At 67.6% G+C, this 26,994-nt stretch overlaps 1 protein-coding gene across 2 annotated transcripts in view; it reads left to right on the top strand.

The window, feature by feature from the left end:
* BAHCC1 (BAH domain and coiled-coil containing 1) overlaps positions 1–26,994 on the top strand; it is a 54,385-nt gene that overhangs the window by 12,680 nt on the left and 14,711 nt on the right. For both annotated transcript variants that reach the window (XM_037068302.1, XM_037068311.1), the window contains exons 3-10: positions 12,106–12,285; positions 19,832–19,954; positions 22,417–24,183; positions 24,447–24,555; positions 24,869–25,077; positions 25,238–25,396; positions 25,595–25,833; positions 25,975–26,308. In XM_037068302.1, the coding sequence (XP_036924197.1) occupies positions 12,106–12,285; positions 19,832–19,954; positions 22,417–24,183; positions 24,447–24,555; positions 24,869–25,077; positions 25,238–25,396; positions 25,595–25,833; positions 25,975–26,308 (3,120 nt within the window). The remainder of the gene's footprint in view (positions 1–12,105; positions 12,286–19,831; positions 19,955–22,416; positions 24,184–24,446; positions 24,556–24,868; positions 25,078–25,237; positions 25,397–25,594; positions 25,834–25,974; positions 26,309–26,994) is intronic.

The raw sequence follows: 26,994 nt of genomic DNA, 5'->3' as shown, positions 1-26,994 counted from the left end.
AGGTGTCAGAGCTGAACGGAGAGGCCCGGCAAGCGGCCGTTTCCCTGCCCGTGTCGCACCTGTTGGGGGGGGGGCAAGGAGCAGGGAAGGTCCACTGGGCAGGAGGGACTTGGCCAGGCACTGAGTGGGGCCCTTCCTGTCTGTCCCTGCCGGGCCCCTGACAGGTGGCTCCCTGCTGTCAACAAGAGGTTTGGTGTGCCACAGGGCATCCAGGATGGGGGGCAGGAGCTGGCAGCTTTGCCTGGGTAAGGCACTCCGGCAGGTGAGGAGGGACGCTGGGGGAGCGTGTCCCTCCCCTTCGTGGAGGCAGGGACTGGGGGGTGGCCAACCAATGGGAAGCGAGGGCACAGAGAGACTGACAGGAGCAGGGAGAAGGCAGGGCTGTGGGTCCCGCCCCTGCCCCCCGGGGCCTCTCCAGCCCAGAGGGGACGGTGAGCCCGCTGAGCATCCCCCCAGACTTGTGTCCCAGGCACGCCCTTCAGTACCCACTTTGCTTCGGGACCACCGTCCAGCCCAAGACTGCAGCTGTCGCAGTCCATGCTCTGTCCCTCTGTGGCTCTGCCTCCCATCTCTAAAATGGATCCACGGTCAGGCCTGGCCGGAGCGGTGAGCGTGACCCCAAGGCTGGTCCCCACCCCGTTCCCACAGCCTACCTGCTGAGCGGCCAGCGGCCACTGGGCTTCGCAGGAGATGGGCAGAGGCCTGTGGGGGCCAGGGGCTGCACCCCCAGGGCAGTCCCCAGCCCTGCTCTAGGCTGTCTGTCCAGATGTCCTGCCATCCTGAGGCCTTGGCCCAACACAGAGTTAGGGAGTAGGGCCCCAGCTTCTGGGAGCCTTGGGGGTGGAGGTGAGGGCTCCCAGTGGTGTCTCAGGGTTCTCAGGGGTTCATGTCATGGAGACGGGGGGTGGAGACCAGCCCTGCTCTGAGACTCTGGGGGTGCTGGGGGCCTGGCTGTGCTAGGCTCTGGGGACCGCTGGGAGCCTCGGTGTCAGAGGCAGGACACCCAGGGGGACCTAGCAGGTGGCTGGGGATAGGGAGGCTCCAAGTCCTCCTGGGGCCCTCACCCTGGGGTGCTGCCGGGGAGCAAGTACCGAACCCCTGGACCGCTTTTGTGAGCACCCCTTTCCTCCTTGAATTCTCCGGCTTCCAGCTGCGACAGCACCTGGGGCTTCTCCTCTCCCACCCCCACCGGGCCCCCGCTCCAGACCCCCAGCCCTCCCCTGGTGTGGGCAGGCCCACGCAGAACTCCCTGCACCCCCAGACCCTGACCCCCGACCTGCTCCAGAGCCCAGGCCTGTGGTCCGTTCAGGCCAACGAGGGTGCAGCTCGGTGAGGACAGCTGGGCAGGGGAGCCCCCAGGGAGGAGGTCAGCGGCCCCCACGCTGGCTCAGTGCAGGTGGCCAGGGAGCTTGGAGGGCAGCGCGGGCCACCCCCTCCCCTCCCCCACCCCCTCCCGCCCCCTGTGGCCCTAGGGTCGGGCCCGTGTGTTGACCTGCCAGACAGATGTGCTCGCGGCCCCAGCCCGGTGCTGGGTGTCCCCAAGGCAGCAGGTCACAGGCGTGCACCCTCTGCAGCTATCTCGGATTCCAGGCCTCCCTCCCGCCTGCCCCTCAGGGGGAGCCCTCATGGCAAGTCCTCGTCCCAGGGCTTTGGGCCTTGGCACACCCCTGCTCTGCCCCCGCCTTGCCTGCCTGTCTCACCAGGGTCCTTTCCTGCCAGTGCCCTCGCCACCCCCACCTCTGCCTCTCCAGGCCCGGTCGCTCCTCTCTCAGCACGGGCTCATGACCTGCCCCTGCCCTGCGGTGGCCTTCTGGTGGCCTTGGTGTGTGTATTCAGGGCGGCCCTTCGCACTCAGAGGGGACGGACCCAGATGCCGGCTAGGCCCTGTCTCTCCCCACCGGCCCGGCAGGCGGTGGATGGGGATGTGCACGTGGGGAGGCTGAGGCCAGGGCTCGCCCTTGCCTCCTGGCCCCAGCGGCCCTCGTGAGAAGGTGATGGCCCACCTCTCTGTCCCTGGCCCATGAGCAGGGCCCTCCACACCCTCAGGAGGTCAGAGGGGGAGAGGAGCCCGACTCCGAGTCCTCCAGGGCCTTCTGGTCCGCCCCCTGGGGCAGCCGCCCTGTCCCATCCGCTCGCCAGGTTGCCACGGTCACCCCAAACAGGAGGTCACGCCTGGGCAGTTTGCCTGAAGCTGGTCCCCTTTTGGAGGCTTTTTGCATCCCTTTGGGTGTCCTAAAAATAAGCTTTTAATTTATTTTAAATTAATATTAAAATTAAATCTAAATTAAATTATAATGCATCTTTACACAGACCCTTAAAAAGCCCCACATGTGAGGACACAGGTAAAGTTGAGAGAAGCCAGGGCCCACAGCCTGTGGGGACCTGGTGACAGACGCACGGTGAGACCCAATGTGGTCCTGTCCACGAGGCCCTGGGTGGGCGACAGGGAGACAGCCCTCAGCACGCGGAGCGAGAGGAAGGGGGCAGGGCACAGGGCCCTCCTCACCTGCTCATCCCCACAGTGGCCAGAGGGCTGAAGGCGCCCTGGGGAAGCTGGCTTCCAAACGGGGGAGGCAGGGGCGCACCTGTGCGTCTGTGTCCCGGGGTCCAGAGGACACCGTCTAGCAGGGGGTGTGGGACTTCACACACACGCCTGGGTTTCTGACTTGTCCGCAGGCGCAGACCTGCTTTCTAAGTAGCTGACTCCTGCCTGGTCCTCCCTGTACTTTCCTGAAGGTTCCCTGTTGGCTCTGGGCGACACTGTAAGCCCTGTGAGGGCCCTGCACGCCGCTCCATGGGGCCGGGGGGAGGGAGGGTGTATTCAGCAGCTTCTGCTGTGTAACAGGTTACACCGCATTTAGCAGCTGAAAGCGACAGGCATTTATCATCTCGCCCCCCTGGTGGAGCACGCAGATGGGTCCGGGGCTCTGTTGGGCTACAGGCACCTTGAGGCTCAGCTGCAGGGGACCCTGTCCCTGCCCAGCCACGAGGCCTCAGGCCCCTGCTGGCTGGAGACAAAGGCTCCTTCATCAGGGGCCTCTCCACTGGGTGGGAGCAAGACAGCCACACCCTGTTCATAGAAGCGAGTCTTGGGGGTGGGGAGTCTCACGTCACATAAAGGCATGAATCCTGGAGTGCAGAGCTCACTGGGGGCCCAGGACAGGGTTCACCTGGGCCCCTCCTGGCACTGACTGCCCCCACGGACCAAGCGCACCCAGGTCCCCTCGGCAGCCCCCTGTCCTCTCCCTGCCCGGAGGCCTCCTGGCCACGCCTCCCCCTCGCTCCTTCCTGTGGCTTGGCAGCGCCACTGAAAACCCCCAGCTGCTCAGCCTCGGTCCCCAACCTCTCTCCCAAGTCCCACCATCACGTCGTCACTGGCGACCCCACTCTAGCCTGTCCCCTCTGGAAGCCTGACCAGCGCCTGCACAGTGGGGGCTGGCCACACAAATGTGGGCCCCCCACCCCCACCAGGCGACACTGCCCACAGCCACACAGGGCTACTTCATGCCCTGCGGGTCGTCTGCACCGGGACGAGCCACCAGCAGGCCAGGGAGTTGGCCCCAAGGCAGCTTTGAGTCCAGAGGGCCGCAGAGAGTCCGAGGGTGCCTGTCTGCCTCAGCTTCCTCGGCTCGCAGGCCAGCCCAGGGTGAGGGTGGGTGAGCCCGCCGCGCACTGCGGGCGCCCAGCACCTGTCTGTCTGGTGAATGAGCCTGGTTAGGGCTTCAGTCCCGGACGGGGGACGGGCGACGAGCTCGGCCTGTGGCTGGGCATCTGTGATGGCTGTGCCGTTTGGTCTGCGGCTCTGTTCCTGTGCCAGCCGCCCATGCCAGTGAGGTCCACAGGTGCCCTGGGCTTACCTGGACACCGCCCCCGCCCCCGGATCGTCATGCTGATCCCGGGCAGCCCCTGGGCAACCTGCCAGACCCTGGGTCGCCCTGGGGTGTGGGGAGCTGGCCCTGGGCCTGGCCTGGGACCAGGAAGCTGTGGGGCACAGTGCGTCTTTCTGCCTCCAGACTCGAGGTCACGTGTAGGGCGCCGAGCAGATTGCCAGGCACGGGGCGCCTCCCCCGCCTAGAGCCGTGGGGCCTTTTCTGTGCAGGGTACCTTCCCGGAGCCCAGTGTGTGACCAGGGTGAGGGGTCAGTCCTCAGGCTCAGGGCCCTGCCACCCCTGGGCAGATGGGGTACAAGGGGCAGAGGGTCAGCCAGGCCTCTTGCTTGAGTTCTGCTCACATTGGGGGCACCGTAGGGACACAAGCCTCTGGGCTGGCTCCTCCCAGGTGCCTTCCAAGCCCTGGACTTGCCTTCCTGTGGGAGCCTGGTGGGCACAGGGCTGGGCACAGGGTCTTCTCTTTGCTGGAAGCTCCTGTTGGGCCGCCTGGAGCCCCTTCACCCCCTGCTGGTTCCCTTGGTCTGGCAGGAGGCCACCCCGCCTGCTGCCCCAGGGCTGCTCTGCGCCCTGGGGACCCCCAGGCCTGTGGGGTGTGGCTCCCCCACCCCAGAAGCCACTCACCTCCTGAGTTTCCAGAAACACGGTTTCACCTCAGAGAAGGGTTTTCTTTCTTCCTGCGTGCGCTCATGGAATTTCCACGTGAACGTAGTTTTCATCTCTGCACTTCGGAGGGAGCAGGTGGCATGTCAAAGTCGCCTGGGGTGGGATATGGAGGGGCTGGAGGTCTCTGCCAGGTCCTGATTCACACAACGTCCCCCAGATGCTGGAAGGACCTGGGAGGGTGGGCTCTGGGTGTTGGGCAGGCCAAGGTCGGCTCCCCAGGGTCCCGCCGGAGTCCAGTCTTACTCAGGCCAGTCACGAGCGCTCTTGGCGGGGACACAGGCTTGGCAGGCAGCCCCAGGCCCCTCCACCGGGCCCCTGCCGCCGGGCTGTGAGGTCCTGCCGAGGGGTAAGGAGCGTTTTCCGTTGGTCAGGCCCCTTGCCCTCCTGTCACAGCTCAGGTTCCAGGTAGCACTGCCGCCTTTCGCGTGCTCCTGACGACCCGTCCTTTCTCTTGTGTGCCAGGCCAACCGCGCACGGTGCGGGGCTTTCCTCCGCCCTTCCGGCGGGTTCCCCTGCTCCAGGGCCCCCCGCCTCCAGGCACACTCCCGAGGGCAGGAGGTCTGTCTCGAGCCAGCCCCCTTTGCCGGGTGTGGCAGGGGGTGGGTGGGTGCTCAGCCCCTTGGACCCCTGGCTGGTTACATGAGTACGTGGATGCAAGGGCGGACAGACGGATGCGTGCGTGAATTGGCCCGATGCAGAGTGTCCTGGGGGTCCCCCAGCACTGCCTTCCCCTGGACCCCCGCCCAGCTTCTCCTGCTGACCTGGCCCTGGGGCTTGGCCAGCGTGGCCACCACATCACTGCTGCGGGGCCATGGGAGGTGAAGACCCTGGCTCACCGGTTGCCAGTAGAGTGTCCAGCCGTGTACGGCGCCGAGGCGGGGCCCACCCTGTGGTTGGGGAATACCTGGCCACAGGGCCTGCCTGTGGACCAGTTCTCGGGGACCCATCCTGTGCTGGTGTGGCCAGGCCACACTGGACCTTGTGAGCAGAGCTGCCTGCTACCAGGGGTACCTGTCCCAGCTGCCTGCTTCCTGTGTGCCCACCGCTGAGACGGGGGTGCGTCCAGGGTCAGTCCGAGAGTGTGGGGCCTCAGTCCAGGGAGTGGGGTGTGGGAGTGGGGCAGACACCCCCGGATGAGCTCTCCCTCTGATGGGTGGGCAGGGCTGGGCATACACGCGCCTGTGTTGAACAGGCACTCACATGCACTCGTGCATGTGCGAATGCGTGTGTGGGTGTGCACGCCTGCGTTCTTGTTCGCGTGCACACCTGCTCGTGTCCCCGGGGTCAAGACCAGGGCGGCCACCCGCAGCAGGCTTACCCCCAGGGGGAGGGAAGGGAGGCCCTTGCTCCTCCCACTGGGAGGGGCTTGAGGGGGTGGGGCTGCCTTGACTGTCAGTCCGTCAGTCCCACCTCAAGTGTCCTGGGAGGTGCTGGCCACCAGCCAGGGCCGTGTGAGCCAGGAGGTGTAAAGAACAGGAGCGCAGGGGGGCGGGAAGCAACCCTCCGCCCGCTGCCTGGGTGCCCTCCCCCCCCGCCCCGCCCGGGGCCCTGTGAGTCACTCTCCGCGAGTCAGAGGGCGGCCCCACTGGGGAGCACCGGCCGCCCCTACCCGCCCCCGCCCCCACCCCCCCACCAAAGGGCTAAATTTACCCTTTTAATAAGAACCAGACTTATATCCGAGTTTCCTTTTCTTCTATTAATTCTGGGCTGCTGGCAGTCGGGCCTGTCCCCTGTCATCATGACGTCCCAGGGGCCAGTGGCCCAGCAACCGCAGTTTCCCTATTATGGCCTGAGAGGCTCCTGGGCCAACCATGGCTTCTGGAACATTCTCCTGGGCCGGCCGGGAGCAGCTTCCCCCGTGGCTGCCTCATGTTTCTGGGCGGACGCCCCCCGCAGGCCCCCAGGACCAGGCCGGGGGCCCGCCCACCACTTCCCACTCCTGCCCCCGCCCCCCCTGCAGTGGTTCTGGCTCCTCCCGCCTCCCCATTCTCACGCCTGCCCTCTCCCTGCGGGGCCTCTGCGTCCCCTTCTCAACCAGCCACCTTTAGGGAGCCGTGGGCAGCAGCTGGGGTCATGGGTGCTGCCCCAGGGATGGCCAGGCTGTGGTAGCCGAGGGCGGCTCAAGGCAGGGTGGGCCTGAGGCCGGTGAGACTGAGTAGTGTCTCAGGACACTAGTGTAGTAGTGTCTCGGACAGGCCGACATCGAGGGCTGCCCAGCTCTTGGGCCCCGGAAGCCTGAGCGGCAAGGCTGGAGATCAGAGGGAGCCCTGTGCCTGTCTCAGGGGGCGTCCGGGGGGGCTTCACCACCACATCCAGTCCAGGCTGCTGGGTCGGAGGGGTGCCTGGGCATGTGGGGGGCGCTGGGTCTCTGGTCGGGGCCTTGGAGCTGTAGTTTGATGCTCCCTGGAGGGCAAGGGCCCCCTTCTGCCATGGGTAAGCCCGGATGTGCCCCCACCTCTAGGGTGGAGGAGGCGAGACCGACCCAGGACAGCCCCTCCCATGCCACCAGGGTCCAGGCCAGTGAGGGGACGAGTTTGGTGGAGGCCTGACCCTCGGGAGCAGCACCCTTGAGGCCCATCCAGCCCGAGGGCCCTCGGAGCCTGCACCCCAGGCGTGCACCCGTCTACAGCCTGAGTGCCAGCCCATCACCCTCATGCACACCCACACCCATGCATGTACCCCAGGCACGCTGGCGAGCACCCACACACGTGCCCACGTGCCTCTGCACCACACCCCCCACAGGAGCCGCCTGGAAACTGAGCCTGCAAACCTGCGCACACCCTCTGGGGCTTCCGCAGCGCTGCCGAGTGCGAGGCCCCTGCGGCCACCACGGGGGGCGGTCCCAGAGTGGCCCCTGCCTCCAGGACCCGGTCATCTGGGTGGTCAGACAGAGGAGTGCCCGCCTACCTCCGTCCCGGTAGGCCGGACCAGGGCCTCTCCACCTTTACCCACGAAGGGCACTGAGCCCGGGCGTCGTTTCTCCCTCCCTGTCCTGGAGGAGGGGGTGGGGGCCAGGTCCACCTGGTGGGCTCAACAGCCCACCTTGTATCCTCCCCCTGCCTCAGCCCAGGATGGGCGCTCAGAGGCCAGCTGCCCCAGCAGTCGTTGGGGAGACCCAGGGAGGTCTCCGGAGAAGCCAGGGCTCCCCGGCGCCCAGGCAGGCTGTGCAGGGGAGGAGGGGTGCTGTGAGGAGTAGGGAGCCTGAGCAGGTGTGAGCAGGAGGGTGGGAGCTGGTGCAGATGGCGGCGCGGCTGCCAGACACTGAGCCGGACGGAGCCCTGGGCCAGCAGCTCCTCGGCCGGGTTTCTGGGGGTGAGCAGGGAGAGCCGAGCGGCTGGGAAGGGACTGCTTCTCGGGAGTCGCCGCCAGCTTTCTCGGCGTCTTAGGGAGGCCTTTTTTTATCTTTTACAACCCATTTCACAATTTCCAGAGAAGGAGGGTGACGGCCCAGCGGCTCACTTAGGTCCCCGCACGCGCTCGCTCTGCTGCTGCTCAGCCTCCCACACCCTCTCCCCACATTCAAGGTGCTTTTGCCGTCCGTCCGTTCCTCTGTCCCTTCGACCACTCCATTGGAGTAGCAGGGGACTGGAGTGAGGGGTGGCCTCGGCTCCGGGCTCATGACGAGGGCCACTCAGGGCCCCTCAGTGCTGTTTGCCATCTGTTGGGCATCTTGGCTGAGGCAGGCAGGCCTGGCAACAGGCAGGTAGAGGAAGGCCCCACGGCCCTTGGTTGTGCCTGACCACAGAGGACCACCTCTACTGCCCACTGATGTCATATTCTGCACAGTGACCCTGTGGCCAAAGGCTGGGCTTCATGGTCACTTGAGATGCTTGGGCTGTCGGGGCATTCCGGCCCAGCCGGCCCCATCCAGCTGGGGCAGCCAGGAGGGAAGTGGGGTTCAGGCTGTCCGGGGGCGTGGGGACAGGCCAGCCCGCAGGAGTGGGGGCTGAGCCTGAGGAGTTGGGCCGCCGGGGGTGTCAAGCAGGCCTCCTGGGCGGGCTGGCTTCCGGAGCGGTTTTCTCAGCCAGCCCGGGGCCTGAGCCAGGCCTCCGCGGTGCCCTGGGCAGAGCTGCGGCCCAGGCCCTGCGTCTGGGGCTGCAGCCCTGGCTGGGCTGGGCTGGGCTGGCCTGGCAGCAGGGGCGGCGGGGGGCGGGTATTCCACCCAGAGTGGACCGCTCCGGGCCCGCGGGCACCCCACACAGCGTGCGGGCCCCTTTCCGAGATCACCCCCAGCCTGTGCGGTGTCCCTGTGACCAGAGCTGATGGCCTGGGGGAACAGCCACCTTGACCTTGTGCGCTGGAGGGGAGCGGGCGGCCTCGGAGTGGACAGACCGCATGCGTGCCGCAGCCCGGGCACTCAAGGCTGCGGGCCCAGCCCAGCAACGCCCATTCCTTTGTCAGCCGAAGGGTGACCCGCCACCTGGGATGGCGATGACACAAATTAACGTGAGGTTTGTAAAGACTCTGGTGCAAACAGTGCCAGGATTCAGGGTCCAACCTGAGAGTCCCTGCCCCCCCCACCCCGGGCTGCGCAGGGCTCCCATCATGCCCCCAGGCCGGGTCCCAAGTGCTCCATGGGCCAGGGCTCTGCCAGGAGCGGAGGAGTCTGCAGCCCCATTCCCAGCCAGACTTGGCCACACGGCCCCAGCCCTGGCCCAGGGCCCAGGCTGCCTCAGTGTGGGCTCTGCCTGGGGCTGGTGGCTACTGATCGGCGGCTGGGGCTGGGGAGGTGGCAGCCAGGTCTGCCACAGCTCTGCTGGCAGGCATGGTGCCATCACCAAACTTCCCAGAGGTGGAGGTGACAGTGGGACCCGGGACGCCCCGTCCCAGGGTCAGGAGCCAGCTGTCCTCTGCCTGACACCCAGCATGGCAGGGCCCATCTGGCAAAGCCTGGCGGCGCTTCTCTGTCTCCCAGCCCCTGGCCCGGGGCGGAGGCAGGCAGGGGACACCTCAGAGCACCGTCCGGGGGCCCTGCTATGCAGGCCCAGGCTGGGGGCGTCGGGGGCGTTGGGGGCGTTGGGGCTGCCTGGCGGGTCGGGAGCGTGAGAGCCCAGGGTGGGGTCCAGGGGCAGCAGCCACCAGAGGGGCCCGCAGAGCCTCCCACTGTGGACTTCGGGGACTGCTGTGGCCGGAACACGTCAAGACACAATATTTGCATGGCTAGGCTCTAAGGTTTCCTTGTGGAAAGAGGAACAGAGACCCCCCCCAGGTGATGGCCTAGCCTGAGTGGGGACACTTGGGGACCCCTGCAGGTTGCCCACTTAGTCAGGAGGGGCCCAGTGGCTGGGCCAAGTCAGGAGGGAAGGGGGCCAGGCTGGTGTGGGGTTCTTGGCCACAGCGGGAAGCACAGCCTGTCACCGTGTGTGTCCCTGGCTTTTCGGAGCCAGGACTGAGGCTGGCTGGCCTCTGCTCCCCGCCCCACAGTCCCCACCCCACAGGCCCCCTTTCTGGGGTGGCATCCAAACAGGATGCCCCTGAAAGTCCCCCCAAAAGGCCAGGGTCTGTCTGCGTTACAGTCTGGGGCCTGTCGGGGCGGACCCCCCACTCAGCCTCAGGCCTGCTCCCGCCAGCCCTCACCCTGGCGGGGTGCCCCTTGAGGGCCAGGGTCTTCAGGGGTAGACTGCTCCCCCCTGAAGGGGCCCTGTCTGTCTGAGATCCTCTGGGGGAGCTGCCTCTGCACCTCGGTTTTCCTGGCTCATAGGACCACAGGGCCCTATGGGCGCTGGCCAGGCCCGCCAGCCCCCTCCTCAGGGGTGTGGGAGAACCCAAGGTGTGGGGTTCTCAGGCCAGGCTCCTGGAGAAACCCTTGTCCAGGAGGCCGGGCTGTTGGACCGGGCTGCTCCCTACTTTCCCGGGAGAACCGGGGTATGAGGGACTTTCCTGGGCCGGTGTGGGGGCGGGCAGGCCCGGGAGACTTGGGGGGGCCCGGGCGAGGCAGGAAGAGGCCTCACTCACCCCACAGGCATGGCCCCCCAGGGGTCCTCTCCCCTCTGCTCCACCCACCTGCTTGGGAGGCCAGAGCTTCCCTTCCCAGGCCTGTGTCCCCACCCCTGGCTGGATGGGCCTGTGGTCTGGCCGCGGCCCATAGCCGCCCCAGCCCTGCGGTCCGGGAAGTCCCTGGCTCCTGGGCCCCATTGCCCCCTGCCCCTGTGTCCTCTCTATGTCTCCCTGCAGCCTGACACCCACCCACCCCAGAAGGCAGCTCACACCCCAGTCCCCGGCCAGCACTGACAGGCCTTTCCTGCCTGGCGTGCCCAGGAGAGCTCCCTGACGGCCACGCGGTGTGGCCGAGGAGCCTGGGTGCCCAGCGGGGCAGCCCCTCCCCCCCCAACTCCGGCTTCCCTCCTCTGCTGAGTCACCCCGGGTCTACGGCGCTCCCAGGGCCAAGCCCAGCTGCGTGCGGCATCACAAATTCACAAAGTCTGCCTGCCTCCCGGGCTGGGAAACAGCCGCCCTGATTCACCTGGGGCTGGGCCCGCTGCCTCCTGGGTCCCCGCACATCTTGGCAGGCCCCTGCGCTCGGCCCAACGGGCAGCAAGCCCCCACTGCCTGCTCCCCACCCCCTGGGAGAGTCCCAAGCCGGGCTCGCTGCCGGTGGGGAGGTGACCAGGGCACCCTGCCAGGATGGGGGCCTAGCCTGCAGCCCGGGACCACCCACCAGGCAGTGGGCTGGTGTTGGGTGGATGGGTATGTTCTTCCTGAGCAAGTCGCCAGTCTCCATGGAAACCCAAGCCAGCTCACGCAGCTTGGCCTTGGCCACTGGCCTTGGACAGAGAGGGGACACAGTGGTGGTGGGTACAGGTGGGTGTGGCAGACAGAGTGGGCAGGCACACAGGCTGGCTGCTAGGGAAGCCACTGACGTCCTGGGCTGAGTGACTGCCTGCCTGCGGCTCCAGGCCAGCCCAGTCAGGGCCTGGCCCTGAGCCAGCGGGCGACGGAAAAGCAAACCCACACGCCTCCCTCCTCTCTCTTCTCCTGCCTCAGTGTCTCCTCCTGCTTGCCCGGGCTGGGCCCCCAGTCTGAGGAGTCAGTGGACCTGGGAGAAGCGGGGGCCCCACTGTGCGGAAAGGCCAGACCCCAGTGCCAGCTGGAGGGCGTCCAGACACTGCTGGGCCTGCAGGGCAGGGTGGGGCCCCAGGGGCTGTGCTGACCCCGGCCCCTTCCAAGAGCTGTGGGCAAAGCACTCTGGCCCGAGAGCCAGACTCAGAGGCCTGGGAAAATCAGGGCCTCTGCCTCCCAGAAGGCTGCCCGAGGGGCAGCCTGTCCCCCAGGGTCCCTGAACAGTGCCTGGCGCCTGGTGGGTGTGGGTGGGCTGGGCTGGGGGCGGGGGGCAACGGATGTGCCATTCTCGAGGCTTTCGAGGTGACAGGAGGCACCAGGGCCTCGGGACCCTGAGTGTGTCTGTCAGTCCCCAGCGGCAGCCTCTCCCACCCCAGCTTCTTGGCTGTTTGAAGGCAAAAGCCCAGGGAGCTTGGGGCCTGGGAGCCACCCGTGAGGGCTCCGTCGGGGGTACTGTCCCTGCCCGGGCTGACTCTCGCCCCTGTGTCCACAGCCAGCAGCCGCCTGATGGGGAGTTCCCCGGCCTCCTCTTTCATGGGCAGCTTCCTCAGCGGCAGCCTGGGCGCAGCGGCCTCCTCGCACCCCAGCGGCCCCACGCCCGCCCCCTCGGAGCAGGCCTACCGCAGCTCCCACCCTGCCCCCTCCCAGCTCTGGTTCTCCCACTCCCATGAAGGTAAGTCGGGCCCTGGGCCCCCGAGGGCCCAGCGTCCAGGCCAGGGATGAAGCGACAGGCTCCGCTGCTGTGCCAAGGGCCCCGGTGAGGGGCTACTTCCCCGGGGAGGGGGGCTTGGAAAGGGGGTGGGCCCGCCAGGCACCAGCCCTGGCCAGATGTGCAGTGCAGCTGGGCAGAGGGGGAGAGAAGGGGGCAGGGCCAGGAGGGCTCCAGGGAGCCAAGGAAATGTGGGATCCAGCTGGGCCAGCCTGGCTGGGCCGCGCCCTCCGCCCCCGGCTGCGCCCACCCCCCAGACTCTGGGAGGCATGGGCTCCAGATGTGCCAGCCTGGAGGGAGGGCCGGGAAGGAGAGAGCTGTCATCACACGGAGGCTGCCACTCTGGGGGCCTGGCCCAGAACAGAGTCCCTCCCAGGCCCCCGCCTCGGGGTGGGACACAGCCCCGGACACACAGTAGGTGCCTAATGAATACGAGTGGTTGGAGGCAGGAGGGCCCCTGGAGGCCATTGGAGGACTCTGGGGCACCCGCCCCCGCTGGCTCCCTGCTGTCTGTTCAGTCCCTTGGACTGTGACGTGGGCAGCGGCCCTGAACCTGTGGCTGCTGGTCCCCACCGGGCCTGGTCCCCGGTGGCACGGGGAGGGTTAAGCCCAGCGGCGGCTGGCACGTGGAGCGGTGATCACAGTTGGCAGCGGGCACAGAGGGCTCTCCGTCCCTGGCACTGGCACCCTTGTCACTCAGCGGCTGCCGAGTGGCGGGTGTGGTGTGCGGAGCGCACGGACCCGCACACGGGGCCTTCCGGGAGGGAGATCAGCACCCGGCACTGCTGGGGGGCGAGAGGAGCCTCTCTGTGCAAGGAGAAAGGGGCTGTGTTCCAAACGGGACAGGGGCCTAGTGAGGGACAGCTGTTAAAATGATCTGGGCCCAGAGCACCATGCGGAGGGCACATGCTGGGCGGGTGGGCGACCCGGAGGGGGCCGCCGGCCCTGAGGGACACAGGTGGGCAGTGCAGGGCCCAGCTCCAGCCACTGCCACCAGCACTGCCCGAGCCTGCACTCCCGAGGGGAGACCAATGCCCCGGGCTGGGCCCTGCTGTGCCCGCCTCACACTCCAAGCAGCAGCGGCCTCTGGCTCCCGGGATGTCTGCGGAAAGGGGGGGGAGTGGCTGGGCACCAGGGGGCCGGCAGGGGAGGCCGCAGCAGCCTCATGGGCCCCTCAACCGACATAACGGCCGCGCCTGTCTCCAGCCTGGCCACAGGTGTGCCACACGCCCAGGCTAGCTGACTTGGTTTCCCCTTCTTGCAGCAGTGGTCGCTGGTAGGGGCCTGGGAGCGGCAGCAGCCCCACCACCCTCAGGGACCTCTAGGCCAGGAGGGCGGTTTGTGGGCAGCGACACCTGCCCTGGGCCCTGGCGATGGTGCCCCCGCCCTGCTCCTCTGCTGGGGGCAGGCAGCCTGCAGACGGCGCCCTCAACAGCCTGCAGCCGCTTACTTCCCCCAGCCAACTGCCGCCGCCTGGGTGGAACCGCCTGCAGCTCTGGGGCAACCCACCGCCTCAGCCGCAGCCCCGGGAGTGCCCACCTGGCTGGGAGTGAGGCCTGTGGGCGGGTGCGCCCCCCTGTTCCCACCCACCCTGGAGAGGCAGCTCTTTGGGGGCAGGGGCCGCCTGCTGAGTGAGGGGAGGGGCCAGAGCTGGGGCACCCTGAGGTGTTCCTGCCCCACACCACCCCAAGGGCTGGTGGTCATCTGTCCATCCCCTGGCCCCTCTGGGTGGACATGCCCAGGGTCAAGTTGAGGAGAGCACAGCTGTTGGGACAGTGGGCTTGGTGGGTCGGGCTCAGTTAGATGCAGCACAGGGGTGGCAGGTGTGACTCTGAGCCACCCTCCCAGGCTCCGGAACAGGGAGGCGAGTGTGGGTCCCCCCTGAGGTCCGAGGTGCCTCACTTTACACCTCCCACCTCCCGTTCTGCACTTTCAGTGGGGGATCCCCTTCCCTGCCCCCCACCCTGCTGTCCGGCCTGCCTGGGGCAGCCCCGCCAGCCACGTGGTGCGGCCGCGGCGCTGTGAGCAGTGTGAGCAAAGGCCGGCGAGCCTCGGGCGGGGCGGCTGTGGCAGCGCCGGCTGGCTGGCTGCCCTGGCAGCGTGCCTGGCTGCTAGTTTGACTGGGTGCCAGCTGGCTCCCCACGTGCCGGGGCCTGTTTCTCTGCCATGAGTGTTGGGGGGAGGGGGCAAGCGACACGGCCGGAGAGCGGGGGCCGCGGGCGCCGTGGGCCGCCTAGGCGGGCCTCTCAGCGCCGAGGTTTCACCCTCGTTCACCCGTTCTCTCTGCCAGCCCCAGGAGGGGCGGGAAGGCAGGTGCTGCCCCCCCCAAACCTGGCCAGGGCTGGGCCTCTGAATGGGCTCTTACCTTTGGGGCAAGGAGGTTGGGCTGCTGTGGGGGTAGGCCCAGCCCCCCGGGGGCATCTGGGGTGCAGGGGAGCCGCCCTGAACATCTGGGTGGGGCAGAGCCTGTGTGTCCCTGGCCTCCTGTCCCCCACCCAGGCCCACACAGTGAGGGGCCCCACCAGCCAGCGGCTGGACACTCCCCTCTGGGGCTTAGGGCTCGGGTGGGCGGCGGAACTGGCCGGCAGAACTGGCTGGGGTTGGGAGAGCCAGCGTCCAGCCAGCCTGCCCCCAGGGTCGGATGGGGGGGCGGGGGGCGCACCACAGCTGGTCCTATTGTCTGGGAGCCCGGCCCCTTCCCTCCTGGTCCCTCCCCTCAGCTGCCTGGCTGGGACCACCCACAGGGCTGATGAAAGGGGATTCTGTTCCTGGGGGCTCAGCTGGGGAGGGGTGGGGCCCCTCAGCTGGGCCACGTGGACTGAGCTCCTCGTGGTCTCTTGTGCCACCTGGAGGGAGAGCCGTGGGCGGCAGGGGCACGCGTACCAGCTCAGGCCCCAGGCCTAATCTCGGCTGCCTCTCCGGGGGAGACACACCCTCCCCTGCGGCTCTGGGCTGGCTGGTACCGGGCTGTGCCAGAGAGCTATCCACACCCCTACCAGGCTTGTCTCCCAGTTTCCCGAGTCCCTCCTCCGGTCTCTTCTCTCCTGTCTTCTGAGACCCCAGGGCTGGCCAAGTTTTCTGGGAGCTGGCTAAAGGCAGGGCCATGCTGTGTGAGGGATGGAGGCCCGCCCAGCGGCCACCACCTCTGTGTGGCCCAGAGGCCCTCCTGACCCCACAGATCATCTTCCAGAACTGTCCAGAGAGCTCGCCCCCTGCCACCCCCCCTAAGGGGGGCTCTGGCCCTGACCGTGGTCCCCGCCCCCGGCCATGCCAGGCTCCCTCCTCCCCTCGCCTGGTTTCCCAGCGGCCGACATGGCCTCTTGGGACCATTGACCGTCCTGCCCGGCCCTGCCCTGCAGCCCAGGGAAGGGGCCTTGTTTTAAGTGCCCTGCCTGCCTGTCGCCTGCTCAGGGGCCAGTTGGGATGACAGGCTGCACTGAAACGTGGGGACGGTGTAGGGGGAAGGACCCAAGCTCCCTAGAACTCAGCGCAGTGGGAACAGAACCCGCTGCCCCCCGCCACCTTCGACAGCTAGAGGGGGCCGTCCTGTCTGGACCTCGGGCCCCTCCAGAGCCTTTCCAGAACTGTGTGTGGTTGGGCCCCTTACCCGGCCTGTGTCCAGCAGAGGGAGCGCTGCTGGCCCCACGGACGGCCTGGTGCCTGCAGCAGCAGGTGGCCCTGAGGTAGGGGCCCCGTGGTCCAGTCCCTGGCTCCAGTTCAAGCCAGGTGGCACACCTGTGGCACTCAGGGTGACAACATGTCGTCCCACTCCTGGCCCTTGCCCCGCTTACTTCTCCCAGAAACCCCATGTCATGTGGAGGGTGGGGTCAGGACTGCTGGACAATGCCCCAGCCCCCGGCCTCTTGCAAGGCCACAGGCTGTATTGGCCTCCAGTCCACAGTGCCAGGCCCTAGGCTGGGAGAGCCGCAGCGCCTCCAAGCCTCAGTTTCCCCATCCGCACACCGCCCTGAGTGGAAGTGCTGTGCAGGCCCCCATTATTCAGGCGGCACGGCCAGGGCCAAAGGGAGGCCTCCTGGAGCACCCACCCGCAACGCACCTGTCCCCGCCTGTCCCTGTCCACTGGTGGGCCAGGGCCCTGGTGCCTTGCTGTGCTGACGTTGGCAGCGGCCGAGGGTCCTGTGCGTGGGCAGCCCTGGGTCTGACTGGGTGGGAGCGGCCCGGTATTGCTGCCTGGCCAGAGATCTCTGCCGCTGGCCTGTGTGGGCAGGCTCAGGGTTCCCACGGCCCCAGGTTCCTGGGACCACTGCAACCCCCACTGCCCACCGGCATGCTGACCTATGGGAGTCCATGATGCCACCCCTGGGGGGCTCAGGGCCTGCAGGAGGACCAGGGCAGGAGGTCTGGGGGTGCAGAGCAGGGCAGGGAGGACGGAGCTCCCTGGCCTTGTGGGATGACGGCAAAGGTTTGGAGGCCTCTCTCCTCTGTGTGGAGCACGTGCTGGGAGCCCGGCACTGTCCACCCAGCCGTGGCCATACCTCCCAGCCCAGAACAGACCGCCAGGCCCCACACCTATCTTCAGGTGCCCTGTCCACTGTCCCGTCTGCCAGCACCCTGACTTTCCTGGGTGTGGCCAGCACAGGCCGGGGGTGCAATGACGGGGAGCTGCCCGCCGAGGGGTCAGGAACCCAGGCACCTGGCTACGCTCCCCCCGGCCCCCCCCCCCGGGTGCTGAGAGCACGGACTCTGGGCTCTCTCGTCGCTTAAGTCATGGGACGGGATAGAGTCTCCTGGCAACCCAGCAGTGGGGTGGGGGCAGGCCTCAGGGAGACATCCACCCAGGCCCGGGGCCCCCTCAGAGCTTGCTGGGGTTTCCAGGGCTCTGGGCTGGGGGGCAGGGCCCACAGGTCCAGGGCTTTGCTGCAGGTGCTGCCTGTCAATCAGAGAGATCACAGCAGCCCCAACCTCAGCAGGTGTGAGGGTCTGGGAAGGGCGTCTTGGACCGAGCCACCCGGAGCAGTGTGGGCGGAGGAGCTCTGGCCCCGGTCCCAGGGGGTCCGGCGCCTCCCCCTGGGCTGTCGCCACCCTGCTGCCTTGCTCTCTCCCTGCCCAGAGCCCCCCAGGGATGCCTCCATTCTCCTCCCAGGCAGCCCCTTCGAGGGCCTGGCAGCCCCGGCTCCTGGCTTCTGGTCTCAGAACAGCTGCTCTGATTCATAAAAACCATTTTTTATTTTCTTCCTCAATTCAGAAAGTGCGGTCTTGCTGGGAAAAGAAAGGGCCTTTCTGTGGCCAGGCCGGGAGGACTTCTCCCCTTCCTCACTCAGTCCCCACCCCCAACCACACGCCCTCTCCCCGCCCGGATTCCCATTCTAAGGTCCCCGAGTGCGGCCCCTGCAGCCTGCAGATGGGAGGCGGTCCCTGGTAGATTTCTGCCCTTCCTGGAGGATGTCACCCCCTTGGGGCAAACGTGGAAGCACAGGAGGGCCATGGCCCCACTCCGCCCCCAGAGGCGCTGGCAGGAAGGAGCCCACCCCTCGCCAGCTCCCCGGAGGACGGGTGGGCGGGAGGCCCGGACCTCCCGAGGGGTCACAGGGGGGTCCACGCCTGGGAAATGGAGTCTGGGAAGGAGGAATTTACAGACTTCTGTTTACCAAAACGAGGCCCTGTAAAACATTTAACAGCAGCCAATTAAAGGGGGCAGCACTCTCGGGCCTCTGCCCCCCGCCCCGGCCGCTCCCACCCCGGCTGCTTTTGTCAAGGCTTCCGGGAGCTGAGTTTAATCCAGGAAACATCTGCTCCAGATGTGTCTCTGCACACAAACCAGGCCGGTCGGCTCACAGGGCTCAGCCGCACCCGGCAGGATGGGATGGGGGTGGGGGGTCGGCCTGGGGGCCGGGTGTGCTGCTCCTCACAGCCTCCACGGTGATGTCCCTCGGCCTGTGGGACCCGGACGCCAGCACCTGGGGCTCCTGGGCCTGAGAATGTCCAACTGTGACATTACGGGCTGAGTGGTCGTGGCCAGTCACTGCTGAGGGGCCTGCTGGGATTGGGGTGCAGGATGCCCCACTGGGACTGGGGCCTATTCCCTGGGGGACCCCGAAGTGCCCCTGGAAACGTCTGACTGCTCCCCTGAGCTCCGGCCCTGCAGCACCCTGACTGTTCTTTCCTCTGAGCTGGGGTCCCCAGCGGGCTCCGGCTGCCCTTCCCCGGCCTCGTGGTAGCATCCAGCCCATGCTGGATCCCACCCCCGCCCCACCCCCCAGTCTGACAGCCTCAGTGCCCCTGGAGAGGCCTCGGCCACCTGTGTGCTCTGGACCTGCCGAGGGTGAGCGGCCCTGGAGGCCTGTGGCTCTCCTTTTCCACGGCGCGGCTGCGATGGCACTCAAACCTGCCCGGGGACCCTGCTGGGGACCCAGCCTGCCCTCCCTCTCCCAGCCCATGGTGAGACCCCGGATTCCTGCCCCCTTGTCACAGCGGAGGCGGCCCAGAAGTCGGGTGGGAAACTGCTCCCCGCAGCCTGTGCAGACGAGGGGTCCCCGAGAGAAGCTCCTCTGAGGCCTGTTCTCCTCGGGCAGATGCTGAGAGCGTGAGCTTCGGAGTCAGACAGGGTCCCCCCTGCCCCGCCGTGGGCACCTGGGCCAGCCTGCCGCTCCCTCCTGGACCCACTGGGGAGGGGCCACGTTGCCGGTGTCTGGGGGCTCTGGGCCTCCAGCAGACAGGCCACCCTTCCCTGTGCCTGCGCCCCAGGCCAGTTAGTAGCTTTGTCCTTGTCCCTTCTAGGGGGAAGCCTGTGTGTCTCAAGTGGCTGGAGCCCGCCAAGGTCCAACGCCAAGGGACGCGCTGGGTACACGACTGGCCGGGTGGCCAGGTTCCTGTGCTGGGCAGAGCTGGGCTGGGCAGACAATCTAGACCCCTCAGAGTGACAGGGAGTGGCCTGCCGGCCTGACTCAGAGGCACCAGGGATGGTCTCAGGCCCGGGAACCAACACAGGGAACTCTTGGGTGGTAACTCCCCCAGTGCTGGGGACCCTTCGCAGATCTCAGAGCGTGGAGGAGGCCCTGCTGGCGGAGAGCCCAGGGCTGTGGCCTCCGGCAAGCTGGAGGCCTGCCACAGCCAGCCTGTGCCAGCCCCAGGTGTGGGCCGCCAGACCCGCCCCGTCCACGCTCCCGGGGCCAGTGCGGAGGGAGGGGCCGGGAAGGTAGTGTCTGGCCTGCAGCTTGGCCTCTTCACACCCTGTGTCCACTGTGGCCCCTTCCTCCCAGAGCCCCTGTGGCCGAAAACTCTGTGCCACTGGTCAGAGATGCCCTGCACGGTCCTCCCTGTGCTCCCAGCCCGTGGGCAGCGCGATTAGGGTGCATGGAGTGACGGCGTTAGCCGAGCTGGAGTTAACAGGATGTACTGCTGGGTTGATTCTCACGGGCAGCTGCTCACTGGGCTCCTTGGGGCGTCCCCCCCCCCCCGGGCGCCCATTGGCTTCTCGCCTCCAGGGGACCAGACAGCAGTGGGCTACAGCCTGGGGGTGCCTCTGCAGCCCATTCTCTTGCTTCTCTAGCTCCAGGGTACCCCAGATTTTCGGGGAGTCTGGCATCCACCTTCCTACCCATGAGCCACTTGGATCACCATGGAAACAGCAACGTTCTCTATGGACAGCACCGTTTCTATGGAACCCAAAAAGGCAAGTGCCTGCTTCGGGGCTGGAGGGTCTGGGTGGGGCCTGGGCACAGGGCATCCTGGGGCCCCACCCCTCTGGGTCTGGAGGAGGCTGGGCCCATTTCTCAGGCCCTGAGAGGATTAGAGCTCTGGACCCCAGGGCCCCGGCCGAGCAGCGGGTTCCCTGGGGCTCACAGGTGTCGGGAGACACAGCCGTGCTGTTGGGAGCTCAGGGGAAGCCTCTCAAATGACCTGGGCCCCAGGGTCTGGCTCCCTGCTCCCTCAGCTCCGAGTCGTGCCCTGCGCCCCCACCCCCAGCAACCCAGGGGTCCCAGGATGCCCAGGTGGGGCGTCGGAGAAGCCCACACCTCCCGCCTCAGGGGGCAACGCAAGGCCAGGCCCCACCGCACACTAGGGCCTGAGGCTGAGACCGCAGTTCGGCTAATGAGAAGTCAGGGCTGGTGGGGCTGTGGGGAGGGCACACACACACACACACACACGCGCGCGCACACTCACTCGTGCAAAGCCCTCGAGGACACCACCCTAGCCAGAGCCTGCAGCAGACCTATGGGCAGTGGCAGAGGCCTCAGCGCCCTGCCTTGGCTGGGGTGCCCTCTCCTTTGCATGTGAGAAGGGTCTCTCTGGGGTGGCGCCCGGGAGGCAGGGGAAGCTGGGCTATGTTTCAGGTGAGGTGACAAGTGATATGGACTTGAACCAGGACACGAGGCCTGGTGGGGGGCCTGGAAAGGGCATGAAGGTCAAAGGGCCCTAGGCACACCCCCCATGACCCCAGCTTGGGCAGGGCACACCTGCAGAGCAGCAGGTCCCTGCAGCTGCCACGCAGAGAGACCGGAGGGCCTTCTCAGAGGTATCCTTGCTCCTCTGGGCCTGGCCAGGCAGCAGAAGGCCTTGGCCTTGACCCTGCCCAGGGCTGGCCAGCCGGGACTGGTGCCGAGAAGGCTCTGCCAGCACACAGGGCCGGGAAAGCCTCCTGCCCCAGCCAGGGGGCGGGCAGACTCTGTGTGCTCTGCTGCCCAGAGCACAGCCCCCTCAGATGGTGAGTGCAGCTGTTTTGACAGCGTCTGTCAGGGGTGAACAGGTGGTCCCAGCCCCAGAGCCAGGGACCCCTCTGGGCAGTGGGCCCTGGCTGCCTCTCCGCTTTCACCGTGGTGGGGTGGAGCCCCACTCAGGAACCCTTGGGTTTTGGAAACCTAGCTAATTAGGTCCTGCCTAGGCTGCCCTTGCTTTAATTAGCAGGGAACTGACAGGGAATTTACACAACTGAGGACAGTTTTACAAGTTCCAAATGTTTCTTCAGTTCCCCCTCCTCTGCTCCATCTCTGTCCTGGGGCTCCAGGCCATTTGCGCTGCCTGTCCCCCGCCCCAGCTGGGTACAGAGCGGGTGGTCCCCAGGGATGGTGACCTAGCCCCAGGTTGGGGAGCACTGGGTATCCCCAGGGCTAGCTGGAGCCCCACCAAGATAGCAAGACCCGGGCAGGAAGCATCGCTCCAGGCCAAGCGCCCAGGCCAGACAGCAGGCACGGGAGTGGAGGTGAGGGGGTGCACCTACCACCCACCAGAGCAGATGGCCCAGGAGCTGCAGGGACGTTGAAAGCCGATAGGAGGCCAGGAGTAGGAACAGCCAACCAGGACCTTCTTCCTGTCCCCTTCCTGAGACACCCACTGTGGCCATGAGGGGGCCGAGGGCCTGGCAGAGGGTTCAGGAGGTGGGTAAGCGGATCCCCACGCCAAGCCCGGTTTCGGATACCTGTCTCCCCCGGGCCTCACTCCCTCTGGGGGGTGGGCACTCACAGTGGCCCTTGGCCGTCGTCCACAGGACACAGTCCCTCCTGCAGTGGCCCTCACACAGCTCCATGTGGCCGGGCCTCCTGGTGCTGTGCCAGAGCCAAGCCATGCCGCCTGCCACGTGCACGGCCACTCGGCCATCAAGCTGAGTGGCCTCCTCGGTATTCGGGCCCTGATGACTGACTGCAAACCTGGGCCGAGGGGAGAGGGGGTGTGAAGGGACCAAACGGGAATGGGAAAGAAATGCCAAAAAACAGACCGGACCAGTTTACAGGTCTCCAGCATTGCCTGTTGCCCCAGACCCCACCCAGGGGCCCTGTCTGCTCCCGCCCGGTGGGTGGGGATACGGGCATCTTCACCGCTCCTCTCCCAGGGTCTGAACGTGAGCGAGAACCTTCCGGAGGGTCGGGAGTCAGTGTGTGGTGGGGACAGAGTGGCTGCGGGGGACAAACAAGTCCTGGAGACAGGCGGGCGTGAGGGCCGTGCCAAGGTGAAGGCGCTTAACGCACTGAACTTGCCACTTAAAAATGGTTCAAGGGGTCCATTCTAGGTTACGTCCATTTTACCATTTTAAGCCTAGTTCGGACAGTAACCCTGGGCCACTGCCGGCCGGTGCTGGGTGGGGGCGGTTTGAGCTCTGCAGCCCGGCCGCCCGCTGACCTTGGCTCCCCCGGCACGCAGATAACTTCTACCTGCGCAACCTGCCCCCCCAGCCCACGCTGCTGCCCACCAACCACAGCTTCCCCAGCGTGGCCCGGGCCGCCCCAGGCCACCCCATCGGCTCCTGCAGCCGTGACCGGGGCGAGGCTGCCACGCTGCAGAGGGACACCAAGGAGTTTGACCGCTTCCTCGTGGGCAAAGAGCTGGGCAAGGAGAAGGCCGGAAAGGCTGCAGAGGGCAAGGAGCGGCCGGCGGCGGCAGCGGAGGAGGACGGAGGCAAAGAGCGGCACAAGCTGGTGCTGCCCCTGCCTGTCGACGGCCCCTGCAAGGAGAGCGCCACCCCCAGGGGCTCCTGCGAGGGCCGGCCCAAGCACCTCGCCTCCTGCCTCCTCAACACCAAGGTGCTCAACGGCGAGATGGGCAAGGCCACGCTGGCCAGCTGTGCAGGCGGCGTGCTGGTGCGGCCCGGCGTGGGCATGGTGGCCTCGGGACGCTGCCCCAAGGAGGCGGCGGGGCCCGCGGAGCCTGGGCAGGCCTTCAGCGAGTGCCTGGAGAGGCGGCAGGTGCTGCAGCATCCTGTGTCCTACACCGTGCCATCCGGCCTGCCTGCCGGGCCACCCCCGCCCCTCAGCACGGCCGCCGGCTCCTTCCCCTGCCTGCAGCTGCACGCCGGCCCCGAAGGGCTCTGCCCACTGCAGGACAACGTGCCCCGGGGCCTGAAGGCCAGCGGGCCCACCTTTGTGCCTTCCGTGGGACACCTGGCTGACAAAAGCCGCTCCTTCCAAGGGGCTGAGACCTGTGCTGTGGCAGGCGAGGGCAAAGACCGGCACCTGGACGGGGCCTTGGTGCCCGACCATGCCCCACCCTACGGGGTCTCCTATGCCCACCTGAAGGCGGAGGGCAAGGGTGAGCGGCGGCCAGGGGGCTTCGAGGCGGCCCTCAACCCCAGGCTAAAGGGCCTGGAGTATCTACGCAGCGCAGGCCCGGAGGCCCCCTTCCCAGGGCTCCCCACGGGGGGCCTGGACAAAAGCAACTACTTTGAGTTGCCCGCGCCTGCCCAGGACTGTCCCCGGCCAGGTCACCAGGATGCCCTGGGCGGGAAGGTCGCCCAGGCCTGCTGCAGTCTAGACAAGGCCGCTGGCAAGGAGGCCCCCACGGGCCCCCCCGGGGTCCAGAAGGTGGCCCGGATCCGGCACCAGCAGCACTTGGTGGCCCCTGAGACGGAGCCAGGGGGTGGTGGGGCCGAGTCCAAACGCAAGTCCCTGGAGCTGGCGTCTGTGGGCTACGGCGGGCCCCAGCTGCCCCCGTGGAGCGTCCAGTCAGGCCAGGGCGCCGGCATGGCCGTTGGGGAGGAGCACAAGGGCAGCACCTACCTGGACCCCTTTGGCAGCGGCCTCCAGCAGGCCGCCCTCCTGCCCCAGGACCTGCCCGCCCCGCCCGATGAGGTTTCGGCCATGAAGAACCTACTCAAGTACAGCAACCAGGCCCTGGTCGTCGGCCAGAAGGTGCCCTTCGTAGGCCTGGGTGGTGGCCTCAAGGCCAGCTGTGCCCAGCAGGACGTGAAGTGCTCAGCCACCAAGGCCTCCAGCCAGGCCCCCAGTGAGGTGGAGAGACCCGACTGCGCCCGAAGCCGGGAGCACGAGGTCCCGCACGGCGATGGAGAGGTGCGGCAGCCCCCCGTGGGAATCGCGGTGGCCTTGGCCCGGCAGAAGGACACGGTGAGCCGGCCAGAGACGGTCTACGGCACCAACACCGGGCGGCAGGGCCGGGCAGCTCCTGCCTTCAAAGGTACATCCCCACCCCCCACCCCCACCCCCGGGAGGGAGGCTTGGGGAATGCTGCCCTGTCCCGCCCTTGTCCAAGCTCCCCAGGCTCCGGAGACCCCAGCCCCCCCACATCTTTGGCCCTAACTGCCCCGCTCACCCCCAAGCCCAAGGCTCCCCACCCCACCCCCCACAGCCCCTGGAGGCCAGCAGTGCCTGGTCGGCCAGCAGTGCCCGGTCGACCCCCAGCCCAGCCTCCCCAACCCTCGTCACTTCTGCCCTGTGCAGCTGGCGGTGGGCCCCGCCCCGCCCCCACGCTGGACCTGGAGGACGAGGAGGAGCGGGCTCGCCTGTGTGAGGACCGCCGGGGGCTGGCCGGCCGAGAGCTGCGGCTGCAGTAAGAGCCAGGCGGGCCGGCGGTGGGGGCGGGCCATGCCTTCAAGCTCGTGTGGCCAGGGTCCAGTTGGGGGCCCTGTGGGCTGGGGGACTGGGCTGTGCACCTGGCCCTGGCCCTGCTGGGGTTTCTGCCCATGCAGAGCGGGGGAGCTCTGCTGACGGGGCCCCTGCTGGGATGGAGCCCCTGATGAGCGCCCCGGCTCTCCCTGAGGCCCACTCCTGCTCCCTCCAAGGCTGACAGCCAGAGGGTCCGGGGGGAGCAGGATGGGTGCCCAGCCGCTAACCGGAGCCCCTGCCTACCCCGTGACATGCAGGGACAACAAGGAGCTCGTGGAATTCACACGGATCCACCCGTCGGGCGGCTGCCCCCGAGAGCTGGCCCCCCACCTCATGATTGCCGGCGGCTCCTCCCTGCAGAGTGGCCAACTGGGCGGTGACCCGGCCGCCCACCCCCATCCTGCTCACCCCCCGTGGCTGCCCCGCACCCGCAGCCCCTCCTTGTGGATGGGGGGACATTCCTACGGTCAGTGTTCTGAGGGCAGCCGGGGACTTGGGGGGCAGGGCTGGCCTGGGGCTCACACCCTCGGCCTAGTGTGAGAGGCCTGGGAGCCCCCTCCCCAGCCCCGGACTTCGTGCTTGCTTCCTGCCCCGCACCGCCTCACCGCTGTGCCTCGTCTCCCCAGGCCTTGGGCACCCCACCCTGCACCAGAACCTGCCCCCCGGCTTCCCCGCCTCCGTGCCCGGCTCCGTGCCCTCAGTCTTCCCACTCTCCCAGGACACTCCCACACAGCTGGTCATCCTGCCCTCAGAGCCTGCGCCCCACACTGCCCCCCATTCGCTTGGTAAGGGCTTGCTGGGCCAGTTTGTTTGCTTGGGAGGGGGGTGTTGTGGGGAGCAGCCCCTTCAGGGGTTGGGGCAAGGAGGAAGCAGGGAGGCGGGCGAGCTCGTGGGAGGCAGAGGGCCAGGCGGGGCGGCTGAGGCCGCAGCTGTCCTGCCGCTGTGCCTGCTGGGGCTGAGGGCTTCTCTGGCCCTGCCTGCAGCTGAAGTCATGGACCAGGCCTCGCTGTGGCCCCCCATGTATGGGGGCCGGGGCCCCGCCTCCCACATGCAGCACCCGGCCCAGCTCCCCATGTACTCGAGGTCCCAGTTCCTGCGGCAGCAGGAGCTCTACGCCCTGCAGCACCAACCTCAACACCCACCTCAGCACCCACCTCAGCACCCACCTCAGCACCAACAGCCGCCGCCGCTGCCGCCGCCACAGCGGACCACCCAGTTCCAGGTACCAGCCCGGGGCCTGCTCCGTGGGGGCTCCACTCCCTCCCTGCTGCGGCCTGGCCCGACCCGAGTCCCCGCACAATCCCCCCACCCTAACGCCCTGCACAGGGGCCGGGCCGGGCTGAGCCTCTCCCCTACCCGGCAGCGGAAGACCGAGGACCAGCCCCTGGAGCCACAGGAGTCCGCCCAGGAGAAGGCCCTGAAGTCCACCCACAAGCCAGTTGCCTTAACCCCCATGGCCAAGGGCACCCCCTCACCTGCCACCACAGGCCCCACCAAGCTGTCACCCTGCGGCCACTCTCCTACCCAGAAGCCCCCCATCAGCTGCCCCACGTCGCCGCTGCCATGTCCTGCCGCCCCGTGCACTTTATCTGACTGCCTCGCGGGCAGCCCCGGCCCCGGCTCCCAGCCGCCCAGCACTGAGGACAGGGGCGGAGAGGGCCGGCGGGCCGGAGCCCACCTCAGCACGCTGGCACCAGGTGAGGCCTCGAACCCCTCTGGGTGGGCAGAGCTGAGTCGGGGTGCTGCCTGGTTTGGCAGCTGCAGAGGCGCCCTTTCCTCCCCTGCCCCGTGGTAGGGCCTGGGGCAACGCTGTCTGTCCCCTGCTCTCTCTCTTCCTCCCTTCCCGCAATCCTGAGTGACCCACGGAAAGAGCACTCAGGGTCCCCACCGTCTCCTTAAAGCCCATGGCAAAGGGGACGGGATAAGGGTCAGGCCCAACTGTCCGGCACTGGGCCCTGGAAATGGTCAAGTGCCCAGCCCGCTGTGGACAGTGGCAGGACCACAGGGCTGCAGTCACAGGCCCTGTCCCAGCCCCGAAGCTGGGCCCCGGAGCTTGTCCTCAGCTGTCGGGGCCAAAGATGCCGCCTGCTTGGCCCAGAGGCGAGGAGGGAGCCTGCACAGAGGGCTCTGGCCTGGCCTCGGCCCTGCAGCACCCACACCTGCCGCCAGCAGCTACGTCCCTGAATCAGGCTGCGGGTTTCCACTGGGAACTCGTGTGGCGGACATAAAAGCTGTCCCAACTCCACAATACGGGGACTGAGCCAGCAGAAGTTGTCGGGTTTTTAGGCTTCTTCCCCTCCTTTTTTTTATTGCGGTTAATGGGGCGTAACGCCTCCGCGACGGGCTGCTGGCTCGTTCTGGTTCAGGGAGACCCCCGATTCAA

Source organism: Sturnira hondurensis, unplaced genomic scaffold, assembly GCF_014824575.4.
Source record: "Sturnira hondurensis isolate 20B ecotype Veracruz unplaced genomic scaffold, ASM1482457v3 Scaffold0001221, whole genome shotgun sequence".
Classification (NCBI taxonomy): Eukaryota; Metazoa; Chordata; class Mammalia; order Chiroptera; family Phyllostomidae; genus Sturnira; species Sturnira hondurensis.
This window is presented reverse-complemented; position numbering and strand designations above follow the sequence as displayed.